Source organism: Panthera pardus, unplaced genomic scaffold (assembly GCF_024362965.1).
Source record: "Panthera pardus isolate Hobbes unplaced genomic scaffold, ASM2436296v1 HiC_scaffold_2, whole genome shotgun sequence".
Lineage (NCBI taxonomy): Eukaryota > Metazoa > Chordata > Mammalia > Carnivora > Felidae > Panthera > Panthera pardus.
In genome coordinates this window covers 46,127,580-46,145,581 of record NW_026526765.1, presented here as the reverse complement: position 1 = coordinate 46,145,581, position 18,002 = coordinate 46,127,580, and the positions used below count along the sequence as shown (strand labels likewise).

General features: G+C 51.1%; 1 protein-coding gene across 1 annotated transcript in view; it reads right to left on the bottom strand.

The window, feature by feature from the left end:
* GALNT10 (polypeptide N-acetylgalactosaminyltransferase 10) overlaps window positions 1-17,373 on the bottom strand; it is a 222,783-nt gene extending 205,410 nt beyond the window's left edge. Inside the window, exon 1 of the mRNA XM_053907053.1 lies at window positions 17,090-17,373. Coding sequence (XP_053763028.1) covers window positions 17,090-17,248 — 159 coding nt within the window. The 5' untranslated portion in view covers window positions 17,249-17,373. The remainder of the gene's footprint in view (window positions 1-17,089) is intronic.
* Between the last annotated feature and the right edge of the window lie 629 nt (window positions 17,374-18,002).

Here is an 18,002-nt window from a genome sequence, read left to right as displayed (position 1 = left end):
GAAGATGCTAGAGAGACACTGTGGGAGGAAAGGGTTTTCCTGTATGTTTTCTATCCTGGTTCTGGTACATGTGCCAGGCAGGCAGCACAGATGACTTTGTTACCAGCTGGACCCCAAGACCTGACCTTTACTGCTCACCTGCTTGGACCCACCAACCTCTGTCCTACACTTTTCCTTACGCTCTTTTTTGCAGCTTCTCTCTTAATTCAGGCAAAAGACCCAAGAGGCAAAGCATCTAGTGATGGAAACCAAAGCCACCTCTCAAGCAATGACAACTGCCCGGACGAAGGGCTCTGGAGGCCCAGACCACACAGACCAGTTTGAGCCTAACCTCTGACCTGTACCTGTACAGACGGACCGCGGAGTGACCCATGCAGCTCCCTTGACACTAAAATCTCTGCCCAAGGAGGAGCACAAGCCGCACTTACATAGCATACAACGTACATATAGGCATGACCTTACGTTCGCCTCTACGTAACGATGAATAGTCCTCCTAACCCTGAGTGAAAGCAACCCATTCGCCCTTGTCTGGGGGCTCACGGCTTTGGAAGTTATTCCCCGTGATCTCCTTATTTGCTGCAAATAAAGTTTCCTTTGTGTGACCATGCCACCTGGTCTAGTTTCTGTCTGTGACTCACCGAGGAGCGAACTCACGTTAGCCTGATGACCACGTCTCTGGCACAGGGCCAGCCAGAGCTGCAAACACAATGTTTCTATCGTCCGGCCACAGTGTACAACGGCACCAAGCCGCCAGCAGCCTCCCCGTGTTACCCACTCCCGTGGTATTGTAGCCGACTGCCTTCTGGGAGGCACCTCACCACGGACAGCTGTCCCCGGCACCCATCACTGGTGTGGCACCACAGCTGCTTCTCTACCATTCGCGAAGCACAGCTGTGCCCTCCCCAACGAAGCCAAGATCTCTGCCTGGGGGCCTCTTCTACGAGTGCTCCGTCTCAGCCCCAGGAGGGAGGATCTTCCTTTCGAATTCCATCGCAACCGGGACGGGGGTGCTCCTTGGTGCTCTACCTGAGCCCTACGGGGAGCCACTGCTCCTACATCTGCTATCCCCACATTCTTTACGCTATATTTAGAGCACTCGTTACTTCATAGCAGTCAATCCTTCATTACTGCAATCTCTTGTCAGAGTTCATAATTCTTTATATTAAGCTTTCAGTGTTTAGATAACTGGGCGGTTTCTCTCACCTGATTGAACCCTGACTAACGTAATTCTGAAACCTAAAATGTGCCTTGTACAGAGGGTTTAGGCTGAGGGATTCTGGACCTAAAGTAATAAGAGCATGTATGGAGCACTTCTTGTATGCCAAAGCACTATCCTGACTGCTTTGTGGACAGGAACTAATTTAATCCTGATGGCTATCTGTTGAGGTAGACTACTACCGTGCTCATTTTAAAACAGAGGACAAAAAGAGATTCAGTAACTCCCAACATCACACAGCTAGTAAAGGGCAGAGCTGGGATTCAAATCCAGGCAAGCCTGTGGCTTTACAAGGCTGGGAGTGGGGCGCCTGGGTGGCTCAGTCGGTTAAACGTTCGACTTCAGCTCAGGTCATGAGCTCACGGTTTGTGAGTTCGAGCACCGTGTCGGGCTCTGTGCTGACAGCTCAGAGCCTGAAGCCTGCTTCAGATTCTGGGTCTCCCTCTCTCTCTCTGACCCTCCCCTGCTCACGCTCTGTCTCTCAAAAATAAATAAGTGTTAAAAATTTTTTTTTTCTTAAGGCTGGGAGTGAGGTGGGGATGGGGCAAGGAGAGAGGCAGCAGCAGGGAGACTGTGCTTCCTCTACTGTGCTCTCAGGGCCCAATGCCCACTCCACCGACTGCTTGCATCCCACTGCCCTGGAATTATCTGCCTAGTGGTCCAGCTGGCCTCAAGGGCAGAGACCATGTCCTTTCCTCCTGGAATGTCAAGTGCTTAGCAGAGAGCCAGCCTGGGCACGTTCAGCATTCAGTCAAAATCCAATGGATGAATGACACATTGAATGAAGCAGAACTACAGACCCAAACACCAGCTAAACAACTAGCCGAGCCTTCCGAGTCACGTCCCATGCTTGGAGTGCTCTGGCCTCACGAGTCCTGTCCTGGGAGCTCCTCTGTGTCATCTGCTCTCGCATGCAGACATCTGACAGCGATTGACAAAATGACCTCCTGGATCTCTTCCAACTCTTGGTCCCATCAGAAAGCAAATCTGGTCACAAGACTTCTCTGCCCAATGCCCTTCATGTCTCTGGCAACCACAGGGTAGAGTCTAGTCCATGGACCTGGCCCCACCTACATGCTAGCGTCTGCCAGGCCCACTCCTGGCTTTACTTACTAGGGGACAGCAACACTGAACTTGGAAGGCCCTCAACACACCATGCTGTCTTCCCCTTTCTGGGACTGTGCTTCCCCTCCACAGAAAATCCCTATGCTCCCCATTCTACACCCAGCCCTTTGCCTGCCTGGCTAAATTACCCCACTCACCTTCAAAGACTTAGGTGACGATTCCCTCCTTGAGTAAGCCTTTCCTGCTCTACCCACCCTGCCCATCTGGGTTAATTTGCTCTCCTATGTGTTCACATGGAACTTTTACCTGCAGTTACCAGAAACAGATCTCACTGTATTCTAAATGACCTGTTGGGTGTATGGAGTCAAGGTTAGTGGTGAAGGCTCAGGACCCTGCAGGCCAATCACAGTTCCGTCAGTGACCAACTATGTGACCTTGGGTGTGACATTTCCTCTCCATGGTGCTTAGTGCCCTCCTATAAAATGGAGATATCACAGTGTGTACACCATTAGGTTGCTGTGAAAACTAAGAAAACCTTTTATGTAAGGTAGTTAAAACTGTGTTGGGCAAAGGTAGCCTGTATGGGAGTTACTATTATCAGTATCTGATGCTCAGAGGCTGCAAGTTATGCCTCTTGGTGGCCTCACTACCTGGCATGGTGTCCAGACAACAGCAGAGTATAGTGGACAAATGAATGGACTCCACCCACATAGCCTCCAAAGTAGCCCACAGCCTCCATTACTTCCTGCGCTGCCATATCCACCTCTCTGAGCCACCCCTCTGTTCAGATCATCTTTTGTGCAAAAACTGCCCATGGCTTCCCAATTTCTGGAAGTCCAGCCTCCCCAGCCTCCCAGCAGAGCCCTTGTGATCTGGCCCTTACCTCCCTGCGGTTATTTGATATCTGAAGGTTCAGTGACTTAGGCATACTCCCTGTTCCTAGAATAGGTTCCCCGCTTTCTGTGAGCTGAGAGGTCCCAATCCTTCCCTGGGGCCACCTTAAAAGTCACCACCTTTCAGAAGTCCTTCCTGACCTAAATCAGTGTGACCTCCTCTTCCCAGCACCTCACAACACCAGGCTGACCCCTCCCACGGTACTAAGTACGCTCTGCCTTGTGTTCTACATCACTGTGTACTTGTCTATATCCTCTATAGACTACAAGCCCTCTGAAGGCAGGGGCTATTCTCTGTACTTAACACATAGTAAGCCTTCAAATCAAGTGAGCTGGGACCCAGAACAAAAATAGGTGGTTGAAATTACTGTAGTCAAAAGTCAGAAAAAGAAAGATAATAGGGTTAAATAAAAGGCAGTATGCATCATGTTTACTCATTGGTATTCCAGGCTAATGGCTAAGTTTAAAAAAAAAAAAAAAAAAGGCTGATCTGTTAATAAGGAGTGTGGCTTTAAAGAATACATACGTGCAGGGTAATATGCTAATCCTCCATAGGAAGAGAGGCTTTTTTCATGAGTTAAAAGGGAATCGAAGTAGCTAGAAGAGATTATGACAATTATCCCTGCCTTGCAGAGTGTTTTATCCACCTCTACCCAAACACAACGCATCAACACACTCATGCACACCCATTAAACAATCTGATGAGAAAATGGAAAATGGTCCATGTATTGGTTTCCTGGGGCTGCCTTAAAAAAGCACCACCAACTAGGTGGCTTCAAATAACAGAAATTTATTGCCTCATTGTTGTGGAAGTTACAAGTTCAAAATCAAGGTGTTGGTGGGGCCATGCTCCCTCCAAAGCCTCTGGTGGAGGATGCATCCTTGCCTCTTCCAGCTGCTGGTGGCCTGAGGTATTCCTGGGTTTATGCCAGCATCACTCCGGTCTCCTCCTCCATCTTCCCATGGCTCTTTCCCTCACTGTGTCTCCCCTCTTGTAAGGACCTAAGTCAATCATATGGGATTAAGGGCCCACCCTACACCGGCAATTAGTTAATCTTAACTAATTACATCTGCAATGACCCTATTTCCACATAAGGTCACATGCTGAGGTACAGGGGTTAGTTAGGACTTCAACATATCTTTTAGAGGACATGATTCAACCCATAACATTCCATTCATCCATGCTGGGAGAAGGACCTCCGCACCCCCAAGGTCACACAGCAACTAAAGTCATTTGATCCACCAGGAAGAGACTAGAACATGGGTCAGCAAACCGCAGCCTGCAAATCCCGTCTGCTGCCTGTTATTTTGCAAATAAAGTTTTATTGGAACACAGCACACTTGTTCATTTATGTATTGTCTCTGGCTGCTTTCACACTACAACGACAGAGTTGAGAAGTCGTTGCAGAGACCATATGGCCCACAAAGCCTAACATATTCTCTGGACGAAAAGAATACATAACATACACTGGCCAAATTTGGAGATGGACTTTATAGATACAGGAGGAAGCCCAGGCCCACATGGCAGTTCTCTAGTATCCCTTCTCTCCAGCTGGAACCTCACCCAACGAGCTGTCCTACTGGGAAAGCTCCTTCAACATTACTTTCCTCTGCCTAGAGAAATGGCAAAACATAGCACTTTAACATTCGTGCCACTAAAGCTGTACAAATTAAATTCTATAAGCATTTCCAAGAGACAGAGATTAATTCTAACTGGAAAGATCAGAAAAGACTTTCTGGAAAAGGAAAGATTTGAGAGGAGCCTGAAAAGGAGAGTGGGCACTCAAGAAATCCTCTAAGCCTCCCTGAGCCATGGCAGATTACCTAGGACTCTGCTGAGCTAAGAAAGTGAGTTCCCTCTCACTGGAGGTGTGCAAGCCAAAGCTGGCTGACCGCCTGGCAGGAATGAGGTTGGGAGAGATGGCACAAGATGAAAGATAGTCCCTTGGAATCGTGGATTCTTCAGTCTCAGCTCTCATCACACTTGCTGAGTGAGACACACACAGCACAGAGACAGCAGGGGCTGGAGGCAAGGAGGGAGACACAGACTTTATGCAGAGACAGGAGAGGACTGAGGATAGGAGAGGGGTCGAAGAGGTGTACTCATGCCCAAAATCAGAAGGCCCACGTGAACTGCACGGAGAGGAAAGCCACACCTGTTTCCTTCCCACTTAACTTCTACAGAGAAAGAAAGAGCAAAAGCCTGACCACTAGGGTTAAAACTAATCAAATGTCCCTTCAACACCTCTGGCTTGGCACCTGGCTGCCTTCTGAATGTGCCCCATTGTTCCCTGGGGCAGGGCTCGGCTGCCTCTCCTATTGCCAAGGGAGACACAGGGAGGCACAGGGCTGCCTCCTCAGGTGAACCCTGACACTCAGGAGCAGAGGATCCCTGCCTATCCCGGCCGGAAAGATAACACAGCAGGTGGCAATGCCTGACAGCTGCCCAGAGCCAGGGAGACAGGCAAGAAGAATGGGTCTGAAAGCTGATGAGCCCTTCTTACCTGTACTCTGCTGGCATGCCAGGAACACATTATCCCCACTTTCCAGGGGAGGAAATGGAGACCCAAAGAGGTTCGATGGCTTGCCAAGGTGCCAATAAAGCATGGCAGTTAAGAGCACAGGTTTGAGAATCAGAAATCTGAGTCTCAGTCTTGCCACCTACATCTTCTGCAGGCCTGGGAAGTTGCTTATGCTTCCTGAGCCTCAGTCTTCCCCCCTGTGAAATGACCACAGTAAGACTGCTTACAATGCTGAAGAAATAAGAAGGGCACAGTGCATGGCATGCCCCAAGAGCTCAGTAAGTTAAGAAACGTTACTGTTACCGTGGTGGAGCCAGGGCTCAAAGAGAGCGAACTCTCAGCCCAGAACCAGCTGTCACACCTCTGTGTCCCACACCCCATGCCCCACTGCCACACCAGCAGCCATGTGGAACCTCTAAGGGAAGGTCCCTGGAGTGGGGGGCGGTGGGGCGGGAGGTACAGCCACTCCTGCTCTGACAAAGGGTCATCCCTGCACTCACAGGCACCGGGGGCTGTATTCGGCTGAACTGCCTCACCCAGATAGCTCAGGGCCCTCACACAGGCCCTCTCTTTTCTAGAAATGCCCCCAGATAGATAGATGCCTTTGAGGCCGCCTCAGACAAGGGAATGCGGTATGTGCCATTTCTGCTGGAAAGCCGTCCTGCCTCTCACCGTAGATTCCTAACACTCCCGCGGTAACAAGAAGGCACATTCTGGGGTTTCCTGACATGCCAGGAAGCCCAAGGCAGAAAACAAAATGCACTCTGTGCTCACATCACTTCTAACAAACAAACCTACGGCAGCCCCTCACACAACTGGAGCAAACTTCATTAGATGGGGTGGACCTCAAATTCAGAGTACCAAAAAACACAGAGAAACAAGGTAAATCGTTCTTGGGCTCAGACAGAGCCACAGTATAAATCATGTGGATATAAACCTAAGGGAGTTTGTTCAAGAGCCATAGGTCTATATGTTTATATTTCCAAGTAACCATTTCCCCCCAGCCTCCCCAAAAAGTACATTGGGCTTACAGTCAAAAAGGACTGGCCTTGGAGAGCCTGGGTTGGTTAAGCACCTGACTCTTGATTTCAGCTCAGGTCATGATCTTGCAGTTTGTGAGTTCAAGCCCCAAGCCGGGCTCTGTACTGACAGTGCAGAATCTTCTTGGGATTCTCTCCCTCTCCCTCTCCCTCTCCCTCTCCCTCTCCCTCTCTCTCTCTCTCTCTCTGCCCCTCCCCTGCTTGCACACATGTGCTTGGTATCTCTCTCAGAATAAATAAGCATTAAAAAAAAAAAAGGACTAGCCTCAACTTACTGGCTCTGTGACCAGTTATGTCACGTATATTATTTGAATCTTGTCTTTCTCTTCTGCAAACTGGGGATCACAAGCCTTGTTGTGCCTCCACCATGACATAAAAAGGACAAATCAGACAAAGGGCTCCCAAACTCACATGTCTCCAGAGGCCAGGCTGGCTACATGAAAGGCTGAAGAACCCAGGTTCAAGCTGAGGTCTTTCTACAGTGGGCAACTGCTACCCAGATCCAGCCACTTTTTGTGATACTGGAACCTGGACCCCATTGCCAACACTTTTACGGTTTTCCTCATTTTCTAGAAAAGCCAGAAATGAGCATTTTTTTCTTTTAATGTGAAATATCCCAATGTTCACGTGCTGACAACTCTCCGACACTTAAAAATAAAGACACTCATCCATCTATGGGCCAGCACTGGGTGAGCCACATGAAACATATTTCTGGGCTACTTCTGGACCCAGGCCACCAGTCTGCAATCTGCATTAAAGTATACAGGTAAGGTGTAAAAAACAAAACAGAACAAAACAAAACACGGTGCAAAGGTCAAATGAAGTAATGTAAGAAGTTCTCTGAAGAAGACTGTCATTAAGGTTTACTGTCAATAAACTAACCAGGAATCCTACTACAGACCCTGATGCCCCCAAAACACAAGCGCTAACTTTTCACTCGTTAGGTACCAAATTTAGAAACTTACTCCTTCACAAATAGACATGCACACACACACACATTTTTTAACTGTCAGCAGCTGCCTCTGATCAATGCTCAGGAGGAAACACGCAAAAATAACAGTTTTCAGTCGAGCACATACAATGTGCTTCAGCAGCAGGAAGTAATTGTCGCACACATTCCCCCGCCAGATGTTTCCAACCTGTTCCCTTTAAGAAACCCCCTTCCTGCAGAGGCCCCGCCAGCAGCCTCTGCTTAGCAGCCGGCCTCCCTGAGAAAGCTGACATCTGTAACTCACGGAGAGATTCGTACAAACACACGACCCCAGTTAACTGGGCTCTTGGGAGGCTGCCCGAGGGACGCTCCCGAGAGGCACGTGGGACCTGCTGTAATCATGCCCTGGCACTGACGCCCGGGCATTCAGCTCGTGGAAGAGCTTTCTGGAGCCAACACAACGCATCCAAGAACCAGGCTCGTGGGGCCTCTGGCAATAACCTCCCCCTGCAGCCTCCTCATGGCCTGGGGAAGAAGGAAAGGTAGCCTCACCCAAGGTCACGGAGCAGGTAGGTGGCAAGACAGCAGAAGGAAGCCTGGGGCTGGGTGCTCCACCTGAGTGAGACACCTGGGTTGGAATCCAGTTTCCATCCTTCCTAGCTGTGTGACCCTGGATATGTCACTGTACCTCCCTGCACCTCAGCTTTCTCATCTGCAATTCACTTAATCATCACGGTGATACTGTGAAGCAGTGACCATGGTGCTCATTTTAGGATAAGGCTGAGGTCCAGAGTTGGACACAGAGTGAATAAGGGACAGTGGTGGGCCCGGGAATCAGAGGAGCCTGCCCCCAATCCTATGCTCTCTCCAACTCAAGGAAGAGACTCACACGGCCTCCCAAATGTCGCACCTTCCCAGGGAGGCCCTGGCTCAGTACTGCCCTCAACCCCCACCTACAGACACCTCCTCCTTGCCCCCTTGGCAGGAAGGCAGAGCATGTGTCCTGGAAAGGCAACAGATCACAGGTATCAGAGGAAAACAAAACCTCAGGGCCCAGAGAGTCCCTGTGGCCCACGGCAAAGGCATTTTCAAAGTGCACCGCCCGTCCCGGATCCCAACCCTGCACCCCTTGCATCTGACACAGTGCCACTGATAACAGCCCTCTGCGGGCACTGGTTGGCAGCTTGGGAAACTGCAGATAAACACGCTCCCCAGAAATACAAGTTCAAAGGCAGGTCCCAAAGCACTCCTGCGGAGATTGGAGTGGGCCCCTGGGGAAAGTCAGGTCTGCCTCCCAGGGATGCTGACAAGTTGGAGATGTGGACAGAGAGGAGAGAGTTCCCCGAAGGATGATCCCTGGCCCACCCCAGACCGGCCCAATCATGCTCCTTGGACGCGAGCCCTGGAGCCCCGGTGTTAACAGGCTCCCCGGGGATTCTGAAGCACCCAAGAAGAGCCGTTCCTCAAGGCTAAGCCCCTGCACTTCGCCAGCAGTTACCAGGCACCAACCAGATCACTCCTTGCTTGCTGCTTCTGTTGTTTGGCAAATATTTGGGGCAAATTAGAGTGGGCAACCGAGACAGAGGTTAGTACCTGCCTTCAGGAGACGACAGTCTGGACAGATCAAATAAAAACAATTATTGCACCACACGACACATTTATATAAGGGGCTCTGGGCTCCTGGTAGCAAGAGGACAACCCCAGGCTGCCCCTACAGGAGTGAGGGAGGCTTAGGGGCCAGGTGGCAGGGAAGAAGGGCGAGAGAAGCAAGGGAGCAGTGTGTGTGGAGGCAGAGAGATGTGAAATACCCTGAAAGGTACGGGGAGTGGGCAGCAGAAAGAAGCCCCAGGCCATGCCTTTCTGGAAGTTTCTCTGACCTAAGTGGACAGGTGATAAAATCAATGCTCAGGGGAACTAACACTAGTAGTGAGCAACTCCTGGGGGCTGCAGTGACCAAAAAATACTTCCCGGAGGTGACAAAAAATACTTCTTAGAAGGACGCAGAGGATCTGGGTTCTCGCCCAGCGTAGTAAATGGGAAGGTTCCCCCAATAATTGCTTTGGATTCCAGAGCGTCGGGGAGTGGACTACAAAGAGCAGCTGTGCAAACACACCTTCCTTCCCACCCCCAATCACCAGAGACACTGCGGCCCTGTTCCACCTCTGAACGCTGCACCATGAGGCCAACCACCTCTCCTCAGACCTCACCTTCCAACAACCACAAAGAGGCCTCCCTCCCTATCTGAGCCACAGGGAAGCTGAGTCCCTACTATGAAGAACTGGGTCCCTGCTATAAGCCAGGCACTTCCCACAAACAGGAGCATAACCACAGTTACTGAGGACTCGTTCTGTACCCAGCCTGTGCTCAGGGCCTTACCCACTGTGACTCATTCAACCATCAATACACATAACACTGTCTCCATTTTACAGACCAAGAAATCCAGGCATGGAGGCCAAGTGACTTGCCCAGGGCTAGGGATCTGAATCAAGCGGCTCCAAAACTAGAGCCCTACACGCTGCCCCATGATGTCTCGGTCTAGGAGGATGGGGGAGTCGCTTTGCCAACAGGGCTGCGGGGGCGGTTTGGTGAGGGGGCCTCTTCAAGTGACCATGTGGGCTCCACCTCAGCCGCTGAAGAGGGTTCAGTCTCAGCACAATGGTCTTTCCCCTCTGCTCAGACAGCAGGGCTCCCATAGTAGCCTCGTAGGAGTGGGTGTCAGGGCAGGGTGGGAAACAGGTCCTCTGTCCTGCTCAGGCATTGGATCAGAGACCCACAGGCTCAAACACCAGCCCCACAACCAGAGGCTGTGTATCCTCAGGCCACTATGTGCACCTCCGTGAGCCCTGGTTCCCTCATTCATTCCTACCTGTTTATACCTGGGAGTATTTAACAAGACATACAGGTAAAGGGCTTCTTAGTCCAACACCTACCAGAATAAGTGCCAAAGAAATCGTAGCCACTGTGATTATTATTATTAACCTTATCATTCTCCCTGTCATCTATACCATCATCATTCTTATTAGTGTCATCTTACGCTGTGGCTTTTTATCACCTGTGCAAACAGAGGAAAATTCAGCATCTGAAGCTCAGAATTCTCTCAAAACCAAAGGGGAAGGAAAACATGGGCCTGCTTTTTTCCCGTCCTTCTCCTATCTACACTCAGCAGAGGGCAGCAAACAGGAACCATCCAAAGATAAGAGAGAGCGAAGAGAGACACATGGAGAGAAAGCTACACACTCATAAATACACACCCACCCACCACAGCAAGCGGAATTGTTTAGCTTCCAAAGTATGAACACTCCGCCTCCTCCAGCTAAGAGGGCCAGGCAGAAAAAAAGAGTCAAAGCTGAAGAGACAGAAGTTCTTTTTCAGCTTGAGAGAAATGTTCAATGAACTGACTTTTAATGTGGGGTGGGGAGTGGGGGGCGCAGCTCTCAGGACGTCTGTGAGGGGAAGGAAGGCGGCAGCAGGACTCACAAGATTAAATAAAGGCAGCTTTCAAACTGCGCTTCATCTCAGCCCTCTACTCCACACCAGCAAGCATTCACATGCGAGGTTCCTCAAGAGGAAACTAAGGCTCAGGGAGTTAATCATCCCAGCTAAGGGGCGGCACAGCCGGGACCACTGGGATGCCAGACACCCAGACTGTAGGTCCAGTGATCAGCACTGAGTCCTGCATGGCCAAGAGGTTTGATCGTGGGGACCAAGCCTGATTCCAGCAGTGACTGCCTGGGACACTGTGCCAGTGAGATTCTGGAATGGACACCTGTAGTCCTCATCCCTACACTGCATTTCCCCTCCTCTCCACAAAAGCGCCCGGGCTTTTCTCTGGGAAAAACCTTCCTACAAGGCGGATGGCCCGAGCCTACCCCTGGCTCCTGCGTGGGTTAAGTCAATCAGCATCGCTCATCCTCTTGACAAGTGTGGATGGTTCAGAGAGCTCATCAGATCCGGATTAGGCTGATGATACCTAAGGAGATCTTGCTAGCGCTTCGAGGAAAAAAGTTTCCTCCCTCTACAGCAGATGCTACCAGAGGAGACAGACTCTCTCCTCCAGGATCTGGGTATGAACATGAGGTCGGGAAGGACTACAACCGCTTTTAGCTACCACAAGGGCTCAGTCTAGGGCAGGAACTTCTAGATGATACCATACCTGAAGCCACTGCAATTACAGGAGCTAATATATTCCCTTACTCATTTCAGCCCATGTAGCGTATTTCATTCTGTTGTTTGCAACTGATAGAGAATCTGAAGTGGCTCTCAAGCTCACGTTAGCTTCGTCTGTCACAGATAGCAGTGATGATGCCACACGCGATGCATCCGTTTAATTTCTCAATTTTCCAGCCGGATCCCTTGGCCACCTTAAGATTTAATTCATTTTACTTGCTTTAACACTATAAAAATTTGAGAAGAAATGTATAAAAATGGAGCTGCAAAAAAGCCAGGTAAGTTCCAGCCAATAATTAGTCAGTAAGTACTGGGCTCCAAAACTGGGAGTGATAATCGCGGCTCATGTGGGAAATAATGGTAGAGAAGAATCAATTATCAGGATGTGGAGGGAAAAAATATTCGTGGTGAAAGAGAGCAAGAATTTGGAGAAGAACTGGGTTCTGGTCTGTACTCCCCGCTCCTGGGGCTCAGTTTCCATACCTACAAAGCAAGGTGGGCAGACTAGCCGACTTCTGAAGTCCCCCCCTCCTGTTCTGACACATATCGATTGCTCAGCAAACATGTCCTGATCGCCTTCCAAGGGCCCAGCCTTAGGTTGTGTGCTAGAAGAGGATGTAGTTCCTCCTTCAAGATACTTCTGGAAGGGGAGGCCACGATGTACTCGTTGGCCACAGGAACTCAGGCACGCATAGGGCACCTCCTTTCCCCACCGCACTGGGCATGAGGACGGTGGTTCTCTGAGAAGCAAGACTCTTATTTCAGTCTTCCTGGGAGCTCGGATACATAGATGGGATACGAGGAGTCAGTTACACGAAAATACAGAACACACTGCAAATATCATGAGCGGTTACCTGCCACGGGACGCACCACAGACGGCCAGTTTGCCTCAGGGTGTTTTTCAGTGATGAGATCCTGATGCCATCTCTCTCGTGAGACCTGACGGTGGTCACTGTACAATTAGCAAGCTAGATGGTTCCCTTTAAGATGGGCCTTCGCGGGGGCGCCCAGGTGGCTCAGTCGGTTGAGTGCCCGACTTCAGCTCAGGTCATGATTTCGTGGTTCAGGAGTTTGAGCCCCACGTCAGGCTCTGTGCTGACAGCCTAGAGCCTGGAGCCTGCTTGGGATTCTGTGTCTCCCTCTCTCTGTGCCCCTCCCCTACTCACGCTCTGTCTCTCTTTCTCTCAAAAATAAACAAACATTAAAAAAGATAAAAAATAAAACGGGCCTTCGCGTTTTCATTCCCGATTCCATTATTTGTTATGTCACTGGCACCAACAGATTAAAGGCTGAATTCACATCCTCAGACCACAGCCTGAAAGAAGGCGCTGGAGTATGAACATATCCCCAGGTAAGTAGCGGCTTCACCACAACTCCGGTACGGAGGTCTGTTTTAACATACTTTCACTACCTAGGCCTTTTCAATACATGCTTCCAAACCAACTCACAGAACCCCAGGAAATTAAAGTTAGAAACCTCCTCACGAAGGATCTATTCCCCTGTGTCGCAAATCAGTTTCAACATGCCATTAACTCCACTTGAGTAGCAGTGTCCAGAAACAGGTGGTGTGGACTTAGTGGGACAGAGACTGTTTAGCCATGTCTGCCCTGGCCAGGGGAGGGGAGCACCATTATGATACACATTTCCCTTTCCTCTTCTGAATATAAGCCTTCAGTGCACAGTTGAGAGATCCAAGGCCCAAAGAAGTTAAGCCACTCTCCTGAGGTCACACAGTGAGTTTAGGGGTAGGAGAGAGAGTGAGAACCCAGGCCCCTGTTCCCAGGCCTTCCTCAGCTGGGCTCCTTAGGAGACTATCTACCTAGGATGACAGGAGGAATGCAGGGAGCCAGATTTGCTCAGGTAACTCAACAACCCAGCCCCAGTGGCATCAGGTTTCAGCTGGGCATGCAGACACAGAAGAGATTAATAATATAAAGGGTTCCAGCCCCTCTGCAGAAAATTAAAGAAATCATTCCAAGGCTACATTTCTAGGGTACTTAACTTTCTGATGGGTAAGGCTCTGCGACCAGAAAGACTAAAAAAAGCGAGGGAAAAGGTATTGATTTCTAGATGTTCCGAGAATAAAGTTCAGCTCTGACACAATGAGAAAAACTCTTGATACTTGAAAATTAAAGTCATTGGTATTCTATTATCCTACCAATTTCTATTCCACAGTTGCTATTATCCAATGAAGTCATTTCTCACTTTCAGATTATGGCTCTGAAATGGGGAGGGACTGCATCACATTCCCTAACACGGGTGTTTAGTAGCCAGTTCCCAAGTCTGGAATATGAAACAGACGGTAGGATTAAACCAAGATGTTAAATGGTGGGATTAAACAGAGATGTTCAACAGATTGGGGCTACGAATGAGAGGGACCCCTAAATTAAAATGAAGATAGTTTCAAGACTGGCTTTTCTTGCTTGGTTTTACAACTTTCTGAGGACAAAGCTGTCTGACTAGATGAATGTTGAAGTCCTGAAAGCATGATGTGTCCTTTATAAATCAACTGCCCCACCCAGCTCCAGAGGTATGCCTAGGATGAGCTAGCATGACAGTCGTACAGACTTACTTTCCAGGAGATGATAAATGCTCTTAACTTGAAACTCTCTATCCTTCAATCCACTGGAGAAGTCCAAGAGTTAAAGGGCTGCTCAAAAAGTGGGTATGTTAGCCCTCAGGGAATATATTTTGCATTTGGATAAAGTCCTGTCAGCCTTCCCTCCAGGGCCCCTGCGGTTATTTCTACCAGAAAGATCAACGAGGTGTGCTGGGATAATTCTCAACAATTACAAGAGTGACAAGCTGAGCTCAGAACTGGTCAGCCCTGTCGAGAGAAGCCCTGTGTGCTCAAGATGCCAGATTTCCCAGATAGCACACTAATGGGTTACATCCATGTTCCAGTGCACGGGGATGAGGGATGGAACCCCATCGCTCTGAGAAGTCAGCCTCCTCCCTCAAGGCCAGCTGACATTCAGACAAGGGACTGGGGGCCAAGCCCAGTGCTGTGCATCTGCAGGAGAGTGAAACAAAAAGTGGCTGTGTGGAAATTTGGCAGAGTGTTCCTGAAAGGGAGCAGATGAATGCTGAATCCCACAGCACCTAGCAGAGCTTATCATTGGGGAAACAGCTCCTTTCTGCTACTCCCAGGAAGCAAAGGGAGTTCCTTCAAAGCAAGGATAATCCATCGGTACCCACCTCAATCACCACCACACCCCTTCACCCCTTCTTCCTCCTCTGCGTGATATTCCAGAGCAAAAGAAATAAACAAGAACTAGACCTGCCCAGATGAGCCTATCTGTCCATCTCAGTTAAGGGCTCTGAGCAGTGCCCAGCTGTTGCTCCCCTCTCTCTGCCCAAAAGGCTGCCTTACTCCATCAATTCCCTCTTGCACAAGTGAGTAATTTACTTTGAAAGCTCAGGCCAAACTGGCAGTTAACCTTGACCTTCTCTCTACACATCTGGGTCTATTGAAAATGAAAATCAGGACGTCTCTGGCATCCACGGCAAATGAAATACGAGGGCTTTCTCCAGGCAGAGGCAGAATGTCAGGAGCTATTTTAGAACTGGCTACAGCCATTCCAAAGGAGAGTTAGTGCTCAGGCAGGGCACTCCCCCCTTGACCTGGGGCTGTGTCCAGTGTGGAGCCCCCACAGGAGGGATGCTAAAAGGGACCCCTGCCCTCAGGAAAGAAAAAAGATGTGGCCGTTGTACTCCTCACTGATTCACTGATGCTATCACAATGCTGGAGCTGGACCAATAACTACATTTCACAGATGGAGAAAAGGAGGCTCAGAGAGGGAGCTGAGAGGTGATCAAGGGCACACACAGCAAGTCAATGGTAGAGCTGAGGACAGAACCCTGACCTCCTGACCCTGATGCCAGTACAGGGAAGAGAAGAAAGACTTCATGAAGGAAACACCAATACGCACACAGAATTTAAGGGGAAGAGGTCTAATATGGCTGTCAGGGTTTGAACCAGGGTGGTAAAAGAGTTGAGGAGCTTAATTTCCAAACAATAAGAGCTACCAAAGAGATGAAGGAGGCCCTCCAGGATGGTTTGCAACAATTACCAGAGTGACAGGCTGTACTCAAACTGGTCATCCCGGTAGCAAGCAGCCCTCTGTGCTCAAGCAGCCTGATACTAGGAAGAGAAAGAAAAACATCAACCTCAAAAGTCAGTCTCTTCCCTTATCCTGCCAAGGATAAGTCAAGTTGGACAGTGATGGACAAATTATCCACCAAATTATGGGGCCAAGGAAATCCTGTAAGGAAACCTGAAATGTCCCACTGTGTGAAACAGTTCAAGCATGCAAACACTCACTGGCATGTATCTACCTGGGAGCTGGGGAGGTAGGAGAGCTCTGATAGAGCTTCTGCTATCAGTCTATATGTACATGTGACACAACAGACACGCACGTGGGGGAGTTCAGAGGAAGCAAGAACAATTAAGGTCCTAGTCTTGTGCAAGAAACAACACACCTAGTCAGATTGGACAAGTTCAAGAGGGATCATGGGTACTCCGAGAAGGGACAGGGAAGGCACCTGATGTTCCAACCTCAGGGCACCCAGGCACAAACACTTCTGGGAATTTGGGGGAATCCATCCACCAGAATCCCTGCTTCTGGACTCTTGAGAAGGTCAAAGGCAGCAGGCCCCTCAAGAACCAGGAGTCTCCCCACCCCCCCTGCCCCGCACAGTGCATCCTCCAACAAATCCACAGATCTGGGAAAGAGGGAGGGCGAAAAGGGCGGAGGGTACACAAATGGGGAGAAGAGGGAGACCTGGTGTCCCACTGAGCAGGGAACACAGAGATCAGCAGGTGAGGGAAAAAGCAGAAAAGAGACCTGGACGCTAAACAGAAGGACTGGCAGCTCCTGAAGAAGAAGTCATCCTGGGATACAGGGGTACAGACAGGACCTTCCAAAAGCAAGAGCTGCTGAAAGAGGTAAGGGGATACCAGACATGAAAGGAAAGGAGAATGGTAACCTACAGTAAGAAACACACCTTCAGACTGAGCAACAGGACTCTCAGTCTCTAGTTCTGGTTCTGTCTCCGACTCACGTGGGGTCCCTGGACAAGTTCCTGTCTTTCTCTGGGCCTCAATTTTCCCAATCCCCAAAATGGGAAGAACAGAAGAGTCTCCGGCGCTGACACGGAGAAGGCAGAAAGGCAAAGGTGGAGGAAGGAAGCGAAGGCTACAAGTGAATACGAGGAGAGAGGGTTCCCACCCCCACAGCAACTGGGGGACTCACCAGTCCGGCCGCCGGGACCACCGCCGCCCCCAATCCTCCGGGGGTGCCGTCGGGCTGCCGCTCACGGTACAGCGCCCAGAGCCCCACGTTGGGCAGAAGGACCAGGGCCGCCAGCACCAGCGCCACCGCCTGCAGAAGCCGCTTCTCCTTCCGCCTCATCGGGGCCGGTCAGCCCCGCCGCGCCCCGCCGGCCCGGCCGCGCGGCCCCCGGCTCCGCGCGTCCGCCCGTCCGCCCGGCGGCGGCAGCAGCTCGGCGAGGAGAAGCTGCCGCGGCGCCGGCCCCGCTCCAACTCCGCGGCACTTCCGCCGCTCGCCGGCCGGGGAGCCAGCCTCTACCACCGCCCCGCCGCCGCAGGGGGGGGTGTCGCCGCCGCCGCTGCCCCCGAGCCCGCCCAGCCGCGCGCTCAGCGCCGCCCCTCTCCCGCTCGGCCGCCGAACGCTGTGCGCCGCGGGCCCCGACCTTCTCGCGACTTTTTCCGATCCGTCCGGGAGCGGCGGAACCCCCGGGACCGAGCGCTTCCCCCTCTCGGGCTGCAATGGTGCGGCCCGCTCCTTGGCGGCTGCCCCGCCCGCGGCAGCTTTGCGAAAGTCTGGGAGTTGGCGAGTTGGGCGCTAACTGGTGCGGGCTGGGCGAAGGTGCGTGTTCGCGCGCTGGGAGGTGCGGGAGACCTTCCGCAAGCTGTGCCCGCAAGCTCTGCCCCGTACTGCCCCGAGAATTTACGAGCTCCCTGGGGGGGATGCGAACGGTGCTGGAGCCCTGCGGGACGCTCCGGGCTGTGACTGCCCACCCCCCTACCTCCGCTCCGAGGACCAACTTTGTCCCGGGGACTCAGTAGTCCTAGGCGTGAAATGGAGCCGCAGCTGTGCTCGGCGCGCGCGGATCCGCGGCCGGGCCCTAGTTTTCTTCCTCTCC